The following is an 18,657-nucleotide window of genomic DNA, read 5'->3' as shown; positions in this document are numbered from 1 at the left end:
GGGAGCGTGGGAAACAGCGCGAACAGCCACATTATTTTGCCTACTGTTTCCAGGGAGAGACTTTGGGGCTCCAAATAGGCCCGGCCCGCGTGGAAGGCGAGCGAGCTCCCGCACCACTGTGACAGCACGGATCTCGAACGCGGACCCACACGCTCGGCGCCTGCACCCCGCTCGGCTTTGCCAAAGGCTTGTGTGAGAACCAGGCCTAAAGTCGCGCGTCTCCTGTTTGGCTCCGCCCACCGCGCTTGTAGCCCCGCCTCACTCCGTAGGGGCCCACCCATCGCACCACTTCCGGCGCCAGCCTCCCAACCGGCCTCCGTCGCTCTTCACTTCCCTCTCCTCTGCTCTTTCCCCGCCCCATCACCTCTTTTAATACCGTCACGTGAGGGGCGAGCGCGGGGCCTGCTGGGACGGGTACTGCCGGTGGGTCAGGGTTCGGCCTCAACATGGCGGTTCCGGTCGAGCAGTGACCAAGGTTTTACCGTCTGGAGGATTAACTGGCGATTGTCGGCGTCTCCACCCATCACGGTGGAATGCGAGGACGCCGGGGCGAGCGCTGAGGAGCGGCGGTGCAGGGGAGGGGTCCGTGGTGTGTGCCTGGGAGCCGAGGCAGCGGCGTCTGTTCCTTCTGTTGGTCTCAAGGCTTCAGTGTGGGGCCCCGCCCGGCCGGGCTAGGCCGGCGGGCGGCGGCAGTAGCTGCTGCAGCCGCAAGATCAGTCTCTGAGAGTGGGCCGGAGGGCGGGCGCCGCCGCTGCTTGTGCCGCGGCGATGGCCCAGTGTGTACAATCAGTGCAGGAGCTAATCCCGGACTCCTTCGTCCCCTGTGTCGCCGCGCTGTGCAGCGACGAAGCCGAGCGGCTCACTCGCCTCAATCACCTTAGCTTCGCGGAGTTGCTTAAGCCCTTCTCTCGCCTCACTTCGGAGGGTATGTGGTCTACTCCCTTTTTCACTGTGCTTCCTCAAAGCCGGGCCGGGCAGGGAAGAAAAGGGCGATGTTTACATCTCGGAGCCGGTAGAGTGGCGTCCGCGGCTGGGGCCCCGGGGTGTCTCCACTGGCGGCTGGGGGAGGGGCCATGAGTGAGGTTGTCAAGACAGCGCGGTCCTAACCTCTAGTTTCTCTAGGCACTTTCCTTCTTCCCCGGACCAGCGGGGCTGCTGGGTAATTGGGGCGGGGGGGGGGGGGGGGGAGAGCCCCAGAGAAGGGCTTTGAGACTGTTTTCAACGACCATAGGGAGGGAATTAGGAAGTTGCAAGGCAGGTAAGGGTAGGAAGATGCTGCCTTAGACCACTGAAGTCTTAATGAAGAAGACGAATCATCTTCCCCTGGTGTTAAACTGGACTTTCAAAGTTGTTTTGAGTAGTATTCTTCTGGTAGTGGGGCCTAGCTCTGTCTCTTCTTAAGTTTATTTATTTTGAGAGTGAGAGAGCAGGGGAGGGGAAGAGAGAGAGAGAAAATCCCAAGGAGGCTCTGCACTGTCAGCACAGAGCCTGCTGCTGGACTTGATCTCATGAACCAGAGCGGAAATCTAGAGTTGGATGCTCAATCAAATGAGCCACCCGGGTGCCCTCCTGGGGCCTATCTCTTTCTAAGCTTCTATTTAGTTATGTTTTTTCTTTGAAAATGTAAACACTTTCTTAGGCATATAGTATTTTACTTAACCTCTTGTGGAAAAAAAAATGTTATAAAAATAATAAAACTTGCAACAGCCTTTTGCCTGATGGATGAAGAAGTAAGGACAAATTGTAATTTGGATGGTTGGAATTAAATAGATTTATAGGAATGGAAAAGTCGTAAGATTCAGTTTTTCAGATAAAAGTTTAATCAATAGGAGAAATGTGTCTTTAATTGAAGAGCCGCCTGTTTTCATCACCTTTACATTCTTTATTAGTGAAAACTAAGCATAATAAAACTCCCGAGTATTTAACCAATATATTTACCTTTGCAAATAGAACATAGCAAAGTATAAATAAAGTTCTTTCTTCTTAAGGTCCGAATAAAATGAAGGGTTCTATGATGAGGTTGTATCAAGCAAATGACTATGATGTTTATTTGGTTATGATGATTTCTTCACAGAAAGTGCTGGGCCATACATGTATGTATTTACGTGCCACAGGTGTGTATTCTTTGAGAGAATAGCTCCATAAGTTCACTTTATTATTTAAAGGAGAGTGGGAGCTGTCCAAAAAAACAAAGTTTGGGAACCTTTGGATTTTCTTCAGCTTGTACTTTAGCCATCAAGCTCAGCTCCTCCAATGTTCTACTAAGTCAAGAACAACAAAGTGCCCTACATTCTGTTTTTGTTTTGTTTTTAAAATGTTTATTTATTTTGAAAGAGAGGGTAGGGGAGGGGCAGAGAGGAAGAGAGAGAGAGAGAGAGAGAGAGAATATCCCAAGTAGGCTCCATGCTGTGGGTGCAGAGTCCTGCGTGGGGCTTGAACTCACGAACCAAACTGTGATCATGACCTGAGTGGAAATCCGGTGTCTGATACTTAACTGAGCCACCCAGGTGCCCTTAAAGTGGCCTACATTCTTAAGTTCTTAAAAAAAGTGTGAGAATCAGTTTGACTTTGATGTGTATGCTCTTTCCTGCTTTGTTGATGAGGAATAATAACGCTACTACTTGATACCTGCTTTATTTAGCTCTTCTCTTCTAGCTCTGGTTGAATCCTATAGAGTAGATAACTCTTCTCACCATTTTAAATTTGAGAGCATTGAGTCATAAAGATGTTAACTTGTCTACAGTCCTGTATGTAGGAAAGATTTAAAAACAGCCAATGTGACTCAAAGTATTCTTAAGTCATCTTATCTCTTAGCAGTAGGATTGTTATTCACACTAGAGAGCAGTGCTGTCCAGCAGAAATATGATGTGAGTTACATATATAATTTAAAATTATTTAGAAGTCACACTATAAAAAAAGTGAAAAGCAGGTGAAATTAGTTTTAGTATTGTATTTAACCCAATATTTCCAAAATGTTACTATTTCAACATGTAATCAGTATAAAACATCTTAGTATTTTATGTTCTTATGGCTAAGTCTTTGAACTTTGGTATGCATTTAGACATTTATAAGGTTTACATTTTAGTTTGGATTAGACATTTCAAGTGCCCAACCCAATAGCTTCATCTGGCTGGTGCTTCCTGTATTGAATAGTGCAGTGAATAGGGGCCCACCTCAGGATTTTTCTGATTTCCTTCTGTAAACTGCAAAAGATTTAGGAAGAAACAAAATGAATTGGACTTTCATGGTTAGGTAGAGAGTTGGTGGAAAGGAAGAGTGCCAGCATTTCCCGTTGAGGATGGGGATGAGGTGAGAATGGCAAAAGCTAGAAGTTAAGATTGAGTGCTTCCTGAGCAGTGAGGAAACTGTCCCATCAGAGTACGGTATAGTAAGGGAAGATGATTCCTAGGTAAGGAAGGATCTTGAATTCTGGGAATGGGATTTTGGATTTCATATCTAATGGTAAAAATGTGTGGTAGTCATAGATTCTTGAGCAGGGGTATCAAGTTAGAATTGTATGGTTTATAATGATAAATAAGAGTTGATAAACATTTCAAAGTTTAAGGTGATTAGGACATTGGACTTTGGTGGTGGCATTAGAAATTTGGTGAAAAGGACATAATTTTCTGTAGTTTAACTTTTTGCTGATAAATAAATTTTGGGGTTCTTAGCCATCCAGAAAAGGCTACTGTTTTTTTTTTGTTTTTTGTTTTTTGTCTCAAGTGTGGGGATTCCTCAAAGATAGCGTATCTTTAGGCAATGAGGCATGAGAATATAACTTCAGGCACATAGTTTAAGAACACAACTAACTAAAACAGCTAAAATTTCCTTAAAAGGAGAAAGGAGTGTTAAAAAAAATAATTGGACTCCATTCTGCCCTGTGGGTATATTATTATTTGAGGTCAAAACTTGCTTTGACTATTGAGATATAATGTAGAGTGCACTTTTTTTTCGATTTCAGTAGAAAAACCCATGGTTTAAAGCTATAGTGAATAGTGAGGGAGGGTTGATAAAACAAATTTGAATACCATGCATGTGTAGGGCCTTAAAAATAGAGTTTAAATAAAAATAATAAAAAAAAAAGAGTTTATTTGATGTATTAGTCAGTGGAGAGCCATTCTAGATTTCTTGGATACGTGTTTTAAAATCCAACAAGTATTTCTTTATATTAAGTAATGGTGAGTATATATATTTTTCTTATCGTTATGCTATATATATGTTTGAGACCTAAAAGAATATATATTCGTCATTTCAACACAAAGTTTGTAATCTTAATATTGCTTGAGAAATTTCTACTGGCCATCTATTTCAAAGAATAGTGGCGGTAGTATTACTTAATCAGACTTCACTGTTCTTGCTGTCATAGTGATAGTTCTTCAGTAATTTTAAACAGTATTTCAACATATCATTTAGACATTTATAAGACTTAAGAAAATTTCACTTAAACATCAACTTTTGAAAGTACTTGACTGTCACTTTCAAAAAGTATTATTTTTAACTGGAGTAAATTTACTTAAGGGTTTAAAAAGAACAGAATGTAAATCTTCAGTGTAAATCTTGAATATTTTCTAAAGGACCTTTGAAGGAAACTTATTGCCTCTAGTTTTCTTTAAAAGGAAATATTTTATTAATTTTAACTACCATGTTAGTGTGACTAGATAATTAACCTACAAGTTTTTCAAGTACCAAACTTTGGATGAATTCAAGTCAAGTTTCAAAATTTAAATTTTTTTTTAATGTTTTTATTTTATTTTTGAGAGACAGAGTGTGAGCGGGGGAGGGGCAGAGAGAGAGGGAGACACAGAATCCAAAGCAAGCTTCAGGCTCCACACTGTTAGCATAGAGCCTGATGCAGGGCTCGAACTCACAAACTGTGAGATCATGACCTGAGCCGAAGTCAGATGGCCTAACCAACTGCGCCACCCAGGCACCCCTTAAAATTTAGATACATATGTTGTTTGTGTCATTTTTGTACAAGTTATGATTATTTTTCCAGCAATTCAGGTTTCCTGTATATAGTAAAGTCTCGTGTGCTAGGTAAAAACATAGAAGATATTATCATTTTTAAAAATATATTCCATAGGACACCCAATGTGTTATACATGCCCTGCAAATGAGTTTTATGATCAAATAAGTTTGCTTCAAATAGCATGTGTTTGGGAGAATTACAGTGTCACTGAGCACATTAAAGGCTCTGGGAAGACCTGGTATAAAGAGACTTTTTAAAAACTTAATCCTATGTTTCTCAAATTATTTGAACATGAAATTGATTTTTCTGAAACAACTCTTAATTAGCTTGAGGAAACAGTAGTCTGTGGACCTGCACATACTGGGAAATGTTACTTCATAATACAGTATTCAAGAAATTATATTTGCGAGACTACCTGGCTGGTTCAGTTGGAAAAGCATGCAAGTCTTCATCTCTGGGTCGTGAGTTCGAGCCCCATGTTGGGGGTAGAGGTTACTTATATAAAACAACAAAAAAATTATATTTATATGGTAACTTGTAAAAGTAAGACAATGGTAGAGCTGAATTTCATTTTGAAATTGAGATGTCATGTGATTATGATGTCACCTTTTGTGATATACTCTTAATGAAGCCAAGCTTTAGAACTGTGTGAGTTTTTTCAGAGTATTTCTTTTAATCAGTCTTAGCTCTTATCTTCCTCTTTATTAGGTTAGTTTTGGGATATTCCAGTGTTTTACTTCTCTGTTGTTGTATAACAAATTACTCCAAAATTAAGCACTTTAGGGGGGACAAAAGCATTTCTTGTCTCAGTTTGTCAGGAATCTGGGAGTAGCTCAGCTGGGTAGTTCTGTCCCAGGGTCTCTCTTGGATAGGGTCTCTCTTGAGGTTGCAGTGGTACTGTCAGCCTAGACCGTAGTCATCGGGTCTGGAGGATCTGCTTCCAAGCTCACTCATGTGGTTGTTGGCAAGTCTCACTTCCTCACTAGATGTTTTCCTGAGATCTCTGTTGTGTGCAGTGTAGGCTTTTCCATAGGCTCCTTGAGTATCCCCATGGCACGGCAGTTAGTTTCGCTAAGAGGGAGTGATGAAAGTGCACCCAAGATAGACCCTGTACTCTTTCATAACCTTATTTCAGAAGTGATGTACTCTTGTTTTTGCTGTGTTCTGTTGGGCACATATAACAACCCTGGGTGGGAAGGGATTACACAAGTGTGTGCATAACTCAAAATACAGGATTATTGGGGACTGTTTCAGAGGCTGGCTGTCACATCTGTTAACTCATTTCTGGATTTATTAGTAGGATTACCTAATAAATGATAAACTCATTCTGAATATGGGCAAAACTAGAATGTCTTTTTTTTTTTTTTTTAAAGTAACCTCTACCCCAAACGTGTGGCTTAAACTCATGACCTCTGAGACCAGGAGTCATGTGCTTTACAGACTAAGCCAGTCAGGCGACCCTAGAATGTCTTTTTTGTGTTGACACTTTTTTGTGTTGATACTAACAGTAATTAGCCAGTTTAAAATTTTGAGAGACACTTTTATGTTTTTTGACAATTAGAGACCAACTTTAGGGAGAATACTTGTACAGTATTTTCTAAAAGATATCAGAAATACAGCATAGTATTTTCATGCTTTTCATTTTCTCTATTTCATAGTTAGACCAGCTGGGAAATTTAATTAGGGAAAAAGGCTTGTGTGTGTTTATTTAAATTAGAAAACAGGGGCGCCTGGGTGGCGCAGTCGGTTAAGCGTCCGACTTCAGCCAGGTCACGATCTCGCGGTCTGTGAGTTCGAGCCCCGCATCGGGCTCTGGGCTGATGGCTCAGAGCCTGGAGCCTGTTTCCGATTCTGTGTCTCCCTCTCTCTCTGCCCCTCGCCCGTTCATGCTCTCTCTCTGTCCGAAAAATAAATAAAACGTTGCAAAAAAAAAATAAAATAAATTAGAAAACAAACAATTATTGAAGAATTCAGAGAATTTCCTACTAAGCTTCCCACTACCCAGAACCAACTAATATTAATCTTATTACATTTACATTGTATTTCTTCCTTTTCTTTAAAAAGAAATCAAATATTATACAGTTGAGGTTCCCTTTCCTTTCTTCCTTTTTAAATCATAGCCAGTCATAATGGAACTTAAATGTATACTTTCTTTTTTTTTAATTAAAAATTTTTTTTATTTTAATTTTTTTAATGTTTATTTTTGAGAGAGCTAGAGAGAGCGTGAGCAGGGGAGGGGCAGAGAGAGAGGGAGACAGATTCCAAAGCAGGCTTCAGGCTTTGAGCCGTCAGCATAGAGCCTGACGCGGCTCTTGAACTCGTGAACTGCAAGATCGTGATCTGAGCCAAAGTCGAGCGCTTAACTGACTGAGCCACCCACGTGCCCCTGCATGTATACTTTCTATACATATATTTATTTTTATAATACAAGTGTACATATTTATGCCACATGTAGTATTTTTAAAAGATTATCGTCTTATGTTAATTAAAACTTGAGAAGTCAACAGAGAGGACACATAGGAAATTTTAGGAAGACATTTGATGTAACTTTATTTTAAAATATGGGCTTCATATAGAGGCTCAGTCAGTGAAGTGTCTGAATCTTGATTTTGGCTCAGATCATGATCTCACGGTTGGTGGGTTTGAGTCCCACGTCTGGCTCCATGCTAACAGTGTGGAACCTGCTTGGGATTCTCTGTCTCCCTGTCTCTGCCCTTTTCCTGCTCTCTCTCTCTCTCTCTCTCTCACACACACACACACACACACACACACACACTCTCAAAATAAATAAGTAAACTTTAAAAAAAAAAAGTTTGATGTAAAGATTCTCCTCTGAGGAAAATAAGTGTTTGTTTTTTTTTTAATGGGTAGGTATCCAAAGCCAGTTTTCCAGTTTGCCTCTTATTTAAAAATGATGATCCATGCTGTACTTGAATGTGTGTGATACCTGCTGCTTTCATTTTTTCTTAAGCACCTAACTATATAGTTATGTATATGTCAGGTTTGGTGCTCAGTGCTTTTCACTTAATTGTCTCATCTAACGATATCTCATCTAAATTCTTAACCCTTTGAAGAAGGCATTAATTACATGTTATAGATGAGGAAATTGAAGCATAGAAAAGTTGAAAAGTTTTTAGGATAACATGTGGTGGGCTAGGATTTAAAGTAAAGTCTGACTTTAAAAGTTGAGTCCAGGGGCGCCTGGGTGGCCCAGTCGGTTAAGCGTCCGACTTCAGCTCAGGTCATGATCTCGCGGTTCATGAGTTCAAGCCCCGCGTCAGGCATCTGTGCTGATGGCTCAGAGCCTGGAGCCTGTTTCAGATTCTGTGTCTCCCTCTCTCTCTGACCCTCCCCCATTCATACTCTGTCTCTCTCTGTCTCAAAAATAAATAAACGTTAAAAAAAAAAATTAAAAAAAAAATAAAAATAAAAGTTGAGTCCTTAATATAATGGACTGCTTTTAATACTGTTATGAAAACTAATGATCTTCTTTGATTACATTTATGTGAAAAGAATACGTTCACATTTCCTGCTGTGCACTGTGGACACCGTCTTGTTACAGTCCCCTGCAAACCTATCCCCTGACCTAAAGTTCTGAAACACTGGTTATAAATCCTGTCGCCTTGGCAAGGCCTATAGCAGGGTGGAGTCAGGGTTTTGGGGTGGGGGAAGGGATCTGGGCACTTTCTTTTTGTTTTTTTTTTTAAAGTAGACTTTCTTTTTTAGAGCACACTTTCTTTTTTAGGTTCATAGTGAAGTTGAGCAGAGAATACAGAGTTTTCAAATACTTTATGTTCCAGAACATAGCCTTACTACTATCAACATCTTGCTCTGGGGTGGGCACTGAGTTTTGTGATGGTAGAATAGGGCTGAGAATGCAGGCAGTATACTAGGAGAAGCAGAGGAACCCACATGCAGCACTTAATTCCCCTTTCTTCCCCTTTACTATTTTCAGCATTGATACTACAGGTCTCACAGGTCACACTGCCTGGGGATTGCCCTTAGGGTGAGTGAGAATTAGGGATTTGATATAGATGGGGATTGGTTCCTGGCAACTCCAGAAAATAGGGGGAAGGAAAGGACCTACAAATAGCAAAGTTGTGAGTAGTAGCATTGAGGGAGAAGGTTAGACTCTACCTAGTCCTCTTGGTATATAAGTAAGTCAGTTGTGTTGTACTTCTGGAAGACTTCCACTTGGAATTCCTGGTTTTTGATTTGTGCATTCTTTTTGTAAACTATTAACCCAATTGTTTATTGTTGGATTGTTATTGTGTAGGATTAATTTCAAGTTTTTTTCCTTTTTTTTTTTTAAAGTTCATATGAGAGATCCTAATAATCAACTTCACATAATCAAAAATCTGAAGATAGCAGTAAGCAACATTATCACCCAACCACCTCAACCCGGAGCCATTCGGAAGCTTTTGAATGATGTTGTTTCTGGCAGTCAGCCTGCGGAAGGATTAGTAGCTAATGTGATTACAGCAGGAGATTATGACCTCAACATCAGTGGTATGTAGTAAGTTTTATTACTACTATTTAAATGAAATTTTCTTTTGTTAGAAAAAGTAATTCTGTATCTTGGAAATCATTCAATATTTAAATGCCTACTGGGTGCTAGAGCCTGGGAATACAGTATTGTAAAAAACCAATCCTTGCTTTTATGGAGATTATAGTCAAGTAGGCAGCCAACTATGAATTACATCATTTCATTTTATTTTTTTATAATGAAAATGTTTTTATAGTTCTAATTGTAAAGTTAATAGAAGGCTCCATGAGGACAGGAACTTTGGCTCTTTATTTTCTTTCCAGTACTTAAAGTAATGCCTAAAACTTATGCATGATAAATCTTGAATGAAAGAACTAGCAGTAGATAAAAAGCAATATATTCTTTTGTGACATAAGTGATACTAAAATGAAAAGAATTAAGTTTATTTTACTTTTTATCCTGCTTGGTGTTAAGTTGAAGACATTTTTCTAATATACGAGTAAATATTTAATTTTTTGTAAGAGCTTATTTTTTAATTTTTTATTAAAAAGATTGTTTTTAATGTTTATTTTATTTTTGAGAGAGAGAGACAGAGCATGAGCGGGGAGGAGCAGAGAGAGAGGGAGACACAGAATCCGAAGCAGGCTCCAGGCTCTGAGCTGTCAGCAAAGAGCCCAACGCGGGGCTCGAACTCACAGACTGCAAGATCATGACCTGAGCCGAGGTTGGATGCATAACTGAGCCACCTAGGAGGCGCTCCCCCAATTGCCTTTTTGAAAAGCAAACTTGCTTAGAGTTCTTTGTATCTCTTCCTAGTCTTTTAAACTTCCAATAGCCTCTTGATAAGATTTCATGATTGACATTAATTTATCAGATAATCTGTTTATCAGGATCTCCTTCCTGAAGTTTTCTCTCTGCATTCTTAGTGAGGAATGATATCATCTGTCAGTGGGGGAGAAAATTTGGTTCTCAGTGGTGCAAAAATCCTAGATATTACAATGGTTTATGACTCTCCAAAGGACCATGGTACATAAATAGGTGCACGGTACATGTATATATCTGTGAAGACTAATTAGAAATGTCTAAAAGGCTCATAGGGGAGATTACAAAATAAAAGTTGTGAAAACTGTTCTGCTGCACGTTGGACTAGTTACTTTTCAAGGTCTGTTCCACAACTGTCAGCCTGGGGATTTCCTTCCTTTCTCTTCTCTGTAGACTCTCAGTTTTATCTTTTTTGGTATATTTTCTTAATTTGGTGAAGGACATCTCCAGTAGCTTCCTGAGAAAGGTCACTTGGAAGGTAAAGTTTTTGAGCCAATTAATGTCTGAAAATGCTTTTAGCTTTTATATTTGATAGTTTGGCTATATATATTGTTGGAAATAATTTCCTTCAGATTTATTCCACTTTCAGTTTCTGGTATTGCTGTAAAGAAGCTGGATGACATTAGGATACCTATCCCCTCATTCTCTCCAGCCTTCAGAAGCTTTTAGAGCCTCTTTATCTCTGTTTTGAAGTTTCATTTTGGGCCTAATTTAACTTTTTTTTTTTTCACTCGTATCAGCAGCCCCTTTTGATAATTTGGGCATACATACTCTTTTGTTAAAAAATTTTTTTTAATGATTTATTATTTTTGAGAGAGAGAGAGAGAGAAACAGAGCATGAGCAGGGGAGGGGTGGAGAGAGAGAGGGAGACACAGAATCCGAAGCAGGGTCCAGGTTCCGAGCTGTCAGCACAGCCCTATGCGGGCGGGGCTTGAACCAGCAGTGAGATCATGACCTGAGCCGAAGTTGGCCGCCCAACCGACTGAGCCACCCAGGTGCCCTGGGCATACATACTCTTAAACTTGACAAATTTTTTTATAGTGTTTCTTGGTTAATTTCTTCCTCATTGTTTTTCCCTGTTCTTTCTGGAACTACTTGTTAATTGGATGTAGAACTTCTCAGTTGCTCCTTTAGTGTTCTTTCCTTTTTTAATAAATATTGTTCATTTACAGCTCTGTGTCTTTTTGTTTTACTTTCTGGGTGATATCTTTATCTCTGACTTTGTTTTCCTAACCTTCCGTTGAAATTTTAACGTTTATTGTGTGTGTATGTGGTTTGTTTTTTTTTTGAAACTTTGCCTTGCTCTCTTTGTTTTCCTATTTGTACTGGGCAGTTCTTGTGTCATGTTGTGGTATTTTAATTCAGGAAATTAATAAATTGTTGTTGACTTCTTTGAGTATTTAAGTTTTCTTTTATCCTGTGTTTTCCTCTCATTTGTATTATTTTTTTCAGTTTGTTTTGGTCACTTTTTCACATTGGAAACTTTTCTCACATATCTGCTGAGCCTGTGGCATTATTTTCTATTTCAAACTGAGAATTAAACGCCCCGCTGGGCATAATAAACTCTTGTTATCTAGTGGACTTCTGTACTGGGTGGTGAGGCTGTGAATAGGCTTTAGAGTTGCCCAATACTTATGGTTCTTTTATTTGGGGCCATTTCATTTCTCCAGAGAAAGATGCTCAAGTCTGATGTCTGACTATCTGTAAAATGGGGGGGGGGGGAGGCTGTTTTATGTCTGTTTGTTTTTTTAACAGTCTATTAAAGTAGTTTGGTAGATACAGAACATCATTTCCCCATGTCTGAAGATACCTTCCTATTTAATCAAATTTTCATTATCTTTTATTTTATTTTCTTGTCCTTGGTGCTGTGTGAAAATACATATTAATTTTATAGCTAGACTAATTTTGACTGATTTTGGGGGAAGATATAGGTTATTGGTTGTTTGGAAAGAAAATGGGTTATAACATTGGCTAGTATTGTCATTTATTCTCCAATTTTTTGTCACTTTTCATATAGATTATGGTATTTCTAAGAAAGCTTTTTCTCTCATATAGCAATGAACATGAAATTGTTACATTGATAGCCCTCCTAAACAATATATGGGTTATTCTCATAAGGTATTTGTTGGAATTAAAATTTTATATGTTTATATATGGCACCAGGTTAGATACTACTATTTGGCCAAGGTTGAATGGTTTTTTTTCCCCTTTACCTTCCAGTTGGTTAATGTAGTATTATAATGTGAACAAAGTATATTAGGTTTTTCAGTGATTGAGGTGAAAGGTTTGGTAGTCAGCATAAATAGCTAGGAATAGAATGTCCTTTAGTAAAACTGTGATTTTTATAATCTGTTTAAACCTTGTGAAATGACCTGTCTAATGACTTAATTGTAAGTTAGTTTAAAAACAAATAAAGAGTAGTTGTAGAATGCTTAGCATGGAGCAAGAGAAGTTTGACATTTTAAGAATTACATTATATACATTTATAAAAATGTGAAAACACACCTCCTTATATTTGATTACAAGGTAAATATACTTTGAAATTTCATTTTAGGAAGTTTTGTTATTGTCATACTCAAGTAATCAAATTATAAAGTAGATGTTGTCAACCTTACCGCTATTGACATTCTGAGCCACATAATTCTTTTTTGTGGGGAGCTGTCTTCTGTTCATTGTAGGATGTTTTGCACTGTTCTGGACGTATTTGCCTAGAAGTCAGTAGCACACAACCCCATCCCTAGTGTGACAACCCAAAGTATCTCCAGACATTGCCAAATATTTCCTGGAGGTCAAAATCACTGTTGGTTAAGAAACCATTGTTTTGAAATGATGTTTATGAAGAGGAGAGGGGCACAAAACTTTAGTTTCAGAATCTTTTTACTCATGTAGGTAATATTTAAAGGATTAATAGGTAAGTAGGTTGTGGATCATTGTGTAGGTTTAGGAATAAGTCAGTTTTATTTTTGCAAATGTATATTCCTATATGTGAATATATTTGTGTGTATGGCACAGACACTAATTTTAAAGCAGAGGTAGAAAATGCTTGTTTATATCTTTGAGTACAAGTGAAAAATGCTTATTTACTGTTGGGAATCTTTCACACCTTTTAGGAGTATGGACTTGACATTTTTTTTGTTGTAAATTGATTCTGTTAAGGAATTTTAACTGTTGTATATCTTGTTTATTTTAGCTACCACTCCATGGTTTGAGTCTTACAGAGAGACCTTTCTTCAGTCGATGCCAGCATCAGATCATGAATTTTTGAACCACTATTTAGCATGTATCCTTTGACCTTTGTGTTTTTTTTCTTTAATTTATTTTTATTTTTTGACAGAGAGCGCACGAGTACACAAGTAGGGAAGGGGCAGAGGGAGAAGGAGGGAGAGAATCTTAAGCAGGTTCCTCCCTTAGTGCAGAGCCCGAAGCAGGGCTTGATCTCACGATGGTGAGATCTTGACCCAAACTGAAATCAAGAGTTAGATACTTAGCCGACTGAGCCACCCAGGTGCCTGACCTTTGTGTTTTCTTTCCTTTCCTTTTTTTTTTTTTTTTTTTTTTTTTAATTTTTTAACGTTTATTTATTATTGAGAGACAGAGCATGAACGTGGGAGGGGCAGAGAGAGGGGGAGACACAGAACCCGAAGCAGGCTCCAGGCTCTGAGCTGTCAGCACAGAGCCTGATACGGGGCTTGAACTCACAAATCTTGAGGTCATGACCTGAGTCGAAGTCGGACACTTAACTGACTGAGCCACCTGGGCGCCACCTGGGTGCCCCCTGACCTTTGTGTTTTCTTAAAATCAAATGTTTTGGAAATTAGTAATCTCAGAAATAGTTCTATGAAGGCAAATTTTTAATTTTTTTTTTAATGTATATTTCTGAGAAAGAGAGTGCAAGCAGGGGAAGGGCAGAGAGAGAGAGGGAGACACAGAATCTGAAGCAGGCTCCAGGCTCTGGGCTGTCAGCACAGAGCCCAACGCAGGGCTCAAACTCACAGACTGCGAGGTCATGACCTGAGCTGAAGTCGGACCCTTAACCAACTGAGCTACCCAGGTGTCCCCTATGAAGGCAAATTTTTTGAGAGGACATGGGAGAATAGAAAAATTATTTTTCATTGATGATGCTTCAAGTTTTTGTAACTGTTGTTTTTGTTAAATGACATCCTAGACAAGACTGGTTTTAATAAATTAATTTTTATTACAGAGTAAGAATACTGATGGCTTGCTTACTGTTTTTCTTTTTTCTCCAGCTCAAATATTTCATGTTTAGTAAGTTTCTGAACCAAAGAGTAAATGTGAACTGTCATTGTTAACTGCTTTTGCTGATTGCCTCAAGATTAGTTTCTTATGCAAGATCTCATATATAAAAGCAGTTTTCCATTATTTTAGTAACCTGTTTTATAGCTGTTAACCTCTTTTGATGCTTATGACTTTTTAGTTTTCTTAATGAGGTTGCAGAGAAAGTTAAGAGGTAGGATAGAGTATGAAACCGCTGTGAGATGGAATGGAGAGGAGCAAGATTCAGCAGAATTGTTCATTGTGTTGATGTGTAACTTTGATATTGTCCATTTTTATGTTCATGGATTTCCTTATATATGTAAATGACCTAAAAACCATCGTCAAAAAAGTATTTGAGATTTAAAACCTTGAGTTATTTGGAAATGCTGGAGAAATTATTTTGTGTTTGCAGTGAAAATCTATGAAATCAGATTTTTTAGCTTAGAAAATTTCCTCAAAGTTTATTTTAATAGGATAATATGTATCATTTAGTGATAAGTGATAATTACCTTAATATGGTTTACAAGGTATGTTGGTAGCATCATCTAGTGAAGCTGAACCTGTGGAACAGTTTTCAAAGTTATCACAAGAACAGCATCGAATTCAGCACAACAGTGACTATTCCTACCCCAAGTGGTTTATACCAAATACACTTAAATATTATGTACTTTTACATGATGTAAGTGCAGGAGATGAACAGAGGTAAGCTTTATTTTTTTAACTAAAAATGTTTCCCTGTTATATGATTAGATATTAGTTTGCACATTTTATTTAAATTTTAGATGTATTTTTTTATCTAAGAAAGTAAAAATACTAATAAAACATTTAACTATATCTTTGTTATGTTCAACAGCTAAGTTATTTTATGTTAGATTTCATATGCTTATCCAAACTTTGCTTTCAATATATATCTGTTACTACAATCTTTGTACCAAAGTGCCTGCCAGTATTTTACACTTGTAGGTCTTAGCTGTTATTTCTTACTTTCTCATTTTTTTTTCTTTTCTCAGTTTTCCTTTTAACTTTTCACTTCTTGACTTTTTTTTTTTTTTAATTTTTTTTTTCAACGTTTTTTATTTATTTTTGGGACAGAGAGAGACAGAGCATGAACGGGGGAGGGGCAGAGAGAGAGGGAGACACAGAATCGGAAACAGGCTCCAGGCTCCGAGCCATCAGCCCAGAGCCTGACGCGGGGCTCGAACTCACGGACCGCGAGATCGTGAGCTGGCTGAAGTCGGACGCTTAACCGACTGCGCCACCCAGGCGCCCCATTTCTTGATTTTTTTTAAGGGCATTTCTGTTTCCACTCTTTACCCTATTGTCACTTTGTATTTTTAGCCTTGATATTTTCATAGTCTCAAAAACATGCAGACATTTCTTTATTTTCTCTTCTCTTCTCCTTTCCTTTCCTTCCTTCCTTTCTTTCTTTCTTTCTTTCTTTCTTTCTTTCTTTCTTTCTTTCTTTCTTTCTTTCTTTCTTCCTCTCTCTCTCTCTCTCTCTCTCTTTCTCTCTTTCTGTCCATCTGTCTTCCTTCCTTCCTTCCTTCCTTCCTTCCTTCCTTCCTTTGTGTCTGTCTTTCTTTCTGTCTTTCCTTCTGAGAATGGGCACAGCGTGAGCGAAGGGCAGAGAGAGAGAGAGAAGTGGGCCTCACCTGGGGCTTGAACTCACCTTGAAGCAGGGTTTTGTGCTCCCCTTATGCTCACCTGAAGTGGTGCTCGAGCTCACCCGAAGCGGGACTTGAACTCAGAAACTATGAGATCATGACTTGAGCTGAAGTCAGATGTTTAGTGACTGAGCCACCCAGGTGTCCCCAGACATTTCTTACATGTCCTTTAATATTCATTACTAGTGATTTGCCGTAGTCCTTTTATCTTTGGAACAAATGATTAACTTATCTTTAAAAATATAGTAAGTTCTTAAAAAATAACATAAAAAGCAATTTTATTTTTATGGTTTTGGAGTTTATTTTGACTTTTGATTTGGGATGTGGATCAAATTAATTTTTTGTTTAAAATTGTCAGTCTGATAAATCAGTGCCATTTAGGATATACAATCAAAGAATCATTTCTTGCCGTTGTTTTGAGCACATATCATTACCTTTTAAATAAATTTTCCTTTTACGTATTTATTATTTTAATTAATTTATTTGAAAGATTTTATTTTTAAGTAGTCTCTATACCCAACCTGGGGCTTGAACTTACAACCCCAATGTCAAGAGTCGTATGCTCCACTGACTGAACTAGCTAGGCACCCCATAAATTTTCCTTTATAACCAAAGAACTTTTCTGAGGAATAATTAATATTTAGGATTTTTTCTGAAATCATATACAGGCTGTAGCCTGTGGATGAAGTATACTATGTAAATAGAAATAATTTGAACTGGCTATTAAAATTAGTTTCTATCTATAGAATATGATATGTATCTTTCATATTGAAGGGTTGTAACTAGGATATTTAAGTGGTAATTCAGGTATTAGATCAGTGGTTCATATCTTTAGCAGTATCACTGGTAAAGTGAGCAGTTTATTTTATTGTACTTGAGTGTATATACACATACATATACTTATATCTGCTTGTATACATTTATAACTTTTATTAATCCAGCCTTAATTTTATAGTGTGTAAATATGATTCGGTAGTCTGTTAGGCATGTTACTTGTATAGTATTATCTTTTGCATTTAAATATAATACAAAATTTTCTCTTCCCCCCCCACCCCCCCAGATGGCTGATTGACTTAAAAAGATACCATTTAAATTAGATTAGCCCTATGTACTAAAATTTCAGTTTTCATCAGAATATGCTGTTTGCTTCCTAGGCTGTGTTATCACTACCAGCTAACATAGCTTAGTTAACTTAAACTATGGCAATAAAACTACTTTTTATTGCATCTAAGATGTAACTCATGGATTCAGCTATTATAAATTTTGCAAGAAAAAAGGGTGGATTTTATGTAATAAATAAGTCAGCTGCTCTTCTTGAGTTTTCTTTCCTTTTCTGTCTTTGAACTGTGTCCCTTTGGAAGACAGCTAAGGGAAGGATAAACTGTAGCAGTGAAAGATGTTTTGTAAGTTTTGGGGTGCTATACTTTTCTGTTTCGGCGCTTACGTTTTTTGATAAATGTTTGTTTTCTCAGATGGAATTTCCAAAAGCTTCTTCCCTAAAGCCTGGTACTCACAGTTGAAAGAGTTCTTGATCTAGAAGTTTGAAGCCATTCTTTGGAAATTTACAGTGCACATTAGTAAATGGAAGGCTTGGAGGTGGTCTGCTGGTTTTGTTTACTGTAGTTCAACTAGTTTGACCACCAGAATGGTCTCTTTGACAGTTGAAGCACATTTTGTTAACTCTGCTTTAAGGTGATATCCAAGCTAGCTAAATTTCAGTTAGGGTCATGATCTTTGTTTTAATTTTTTTACTATTTTATATCTGCTTTTCTGTTCTGCCTTTTTTGGGGATTATTTTTGCATTATTTTAATATCTGTTATTGCCTAAGGTATGCTCTCCATTTACTACAAACTTTTTTCCATTTTTTATTTTAGAGCTGAATCAATTTATGAAGAAATGAAACAGAAATATGGAACTCAGGGTTGCTATTTACTTAAAATTAATTCTCGAACATCTAATCGAGCATCAGATGAACAGATACCAGATCCTTGGAGTCAGTATCTTCAGAAAAATAGTATTCAAAACCAGGTATATGTAAAAAACAACCATGAAGCAAACCACAAAAGCTGTATTTCAGTTTTATGACATAATGGCATCACTGTAGAATTTTTTAAGTCTTCGTTTAACTAGTAGAATTGTTTATTTATTTTGTGGAATCTAGCTAGTTCTGATCTATCAGCATGTGAGCTCTTAATTCAGTGGTTTAAAACTGTTTTTAACTAACACATAATCCCTTATATGTATTCCATTCAGGTATATAATGTCCGTATTAATTGATCTTTTCTTAAAAAAATGAAAAGTGAATTACATAAGAATTGAATGAGATTGGCTAGACATGTAGAGAATAGAAGTTTTTACTTGTACATATAATTCCTTATGAATGCTTACAGTCAATTCTTTATTATCCACATGCTCTGGGGTTGCCTTCCTTCATTTTCA

At 37.9% G+C, this 18,657-nt stretch overlaps 1 protein-coding gene across 5 annotated transcripts in view; it reads left to right on the top strand.

The window, feature by feature from the left end:
- Window positions 1-323: 323 nt before the first annotated feature.
- The window catches only part of TRAPPC8 (trafficking protein particle complex subunit 8), an 84,131-nt gene continuing 65,797 nt past the window's right edge, over window positions 324-18,657 (top strand). For 2 of the 5 annotated variants that reach the window (XM_043558541.1, XM_043558539.1), the window contains exons 1-5: window positions 387-925; window positions 9,284-9,478; window positions 13,469-13,558; window positions 15,081-15,255; window positions 18,093-18,246. In XM_043558541.1, the coding sequence (XP_043414476.1) occupies window positions 769-925; window positions 9,284-9,478; window positions 13,469-13,558; window positions 15,081-15,255; window positions 18,093-18,246 (771 nt within the window). In that variant the 5' untranslated portion in view covers window positions 387-768. Of the gene's footprint in view, window positions 926-9,283; window positions 9,479-13,468; window positions 13,559-15,080; window positions 15,256-18,092; window positions 18,247-18,657 lie in introns of all 5 variants that reach the window. The other 3 variants (XM_043558540.1, XM_043558542.1, XM_043558543.1) reach the window with 2 other exon arrangements.

The sequence above is a fragment of the Prionailurus bengalensis genome, chromosome D3, assembly GCF_016509475.1.
Source record: "Prionailurus bengalensis isolate Pbe53 chromosome D3, Fcat_Pben_1.1_paternal_pri, whole genome shotgun sequence".
NCBI lineage: Eukaryota > Metazoa > Chordata > Mammalia > Carnivora > Felidae > Prionailurus > Prionailurus bengalensis.
The sequence above is the reverse complement of the archived record's forward strand: the minus strand, read 5'-3'. Positions and strand labels throughout refer to the sequence as shown.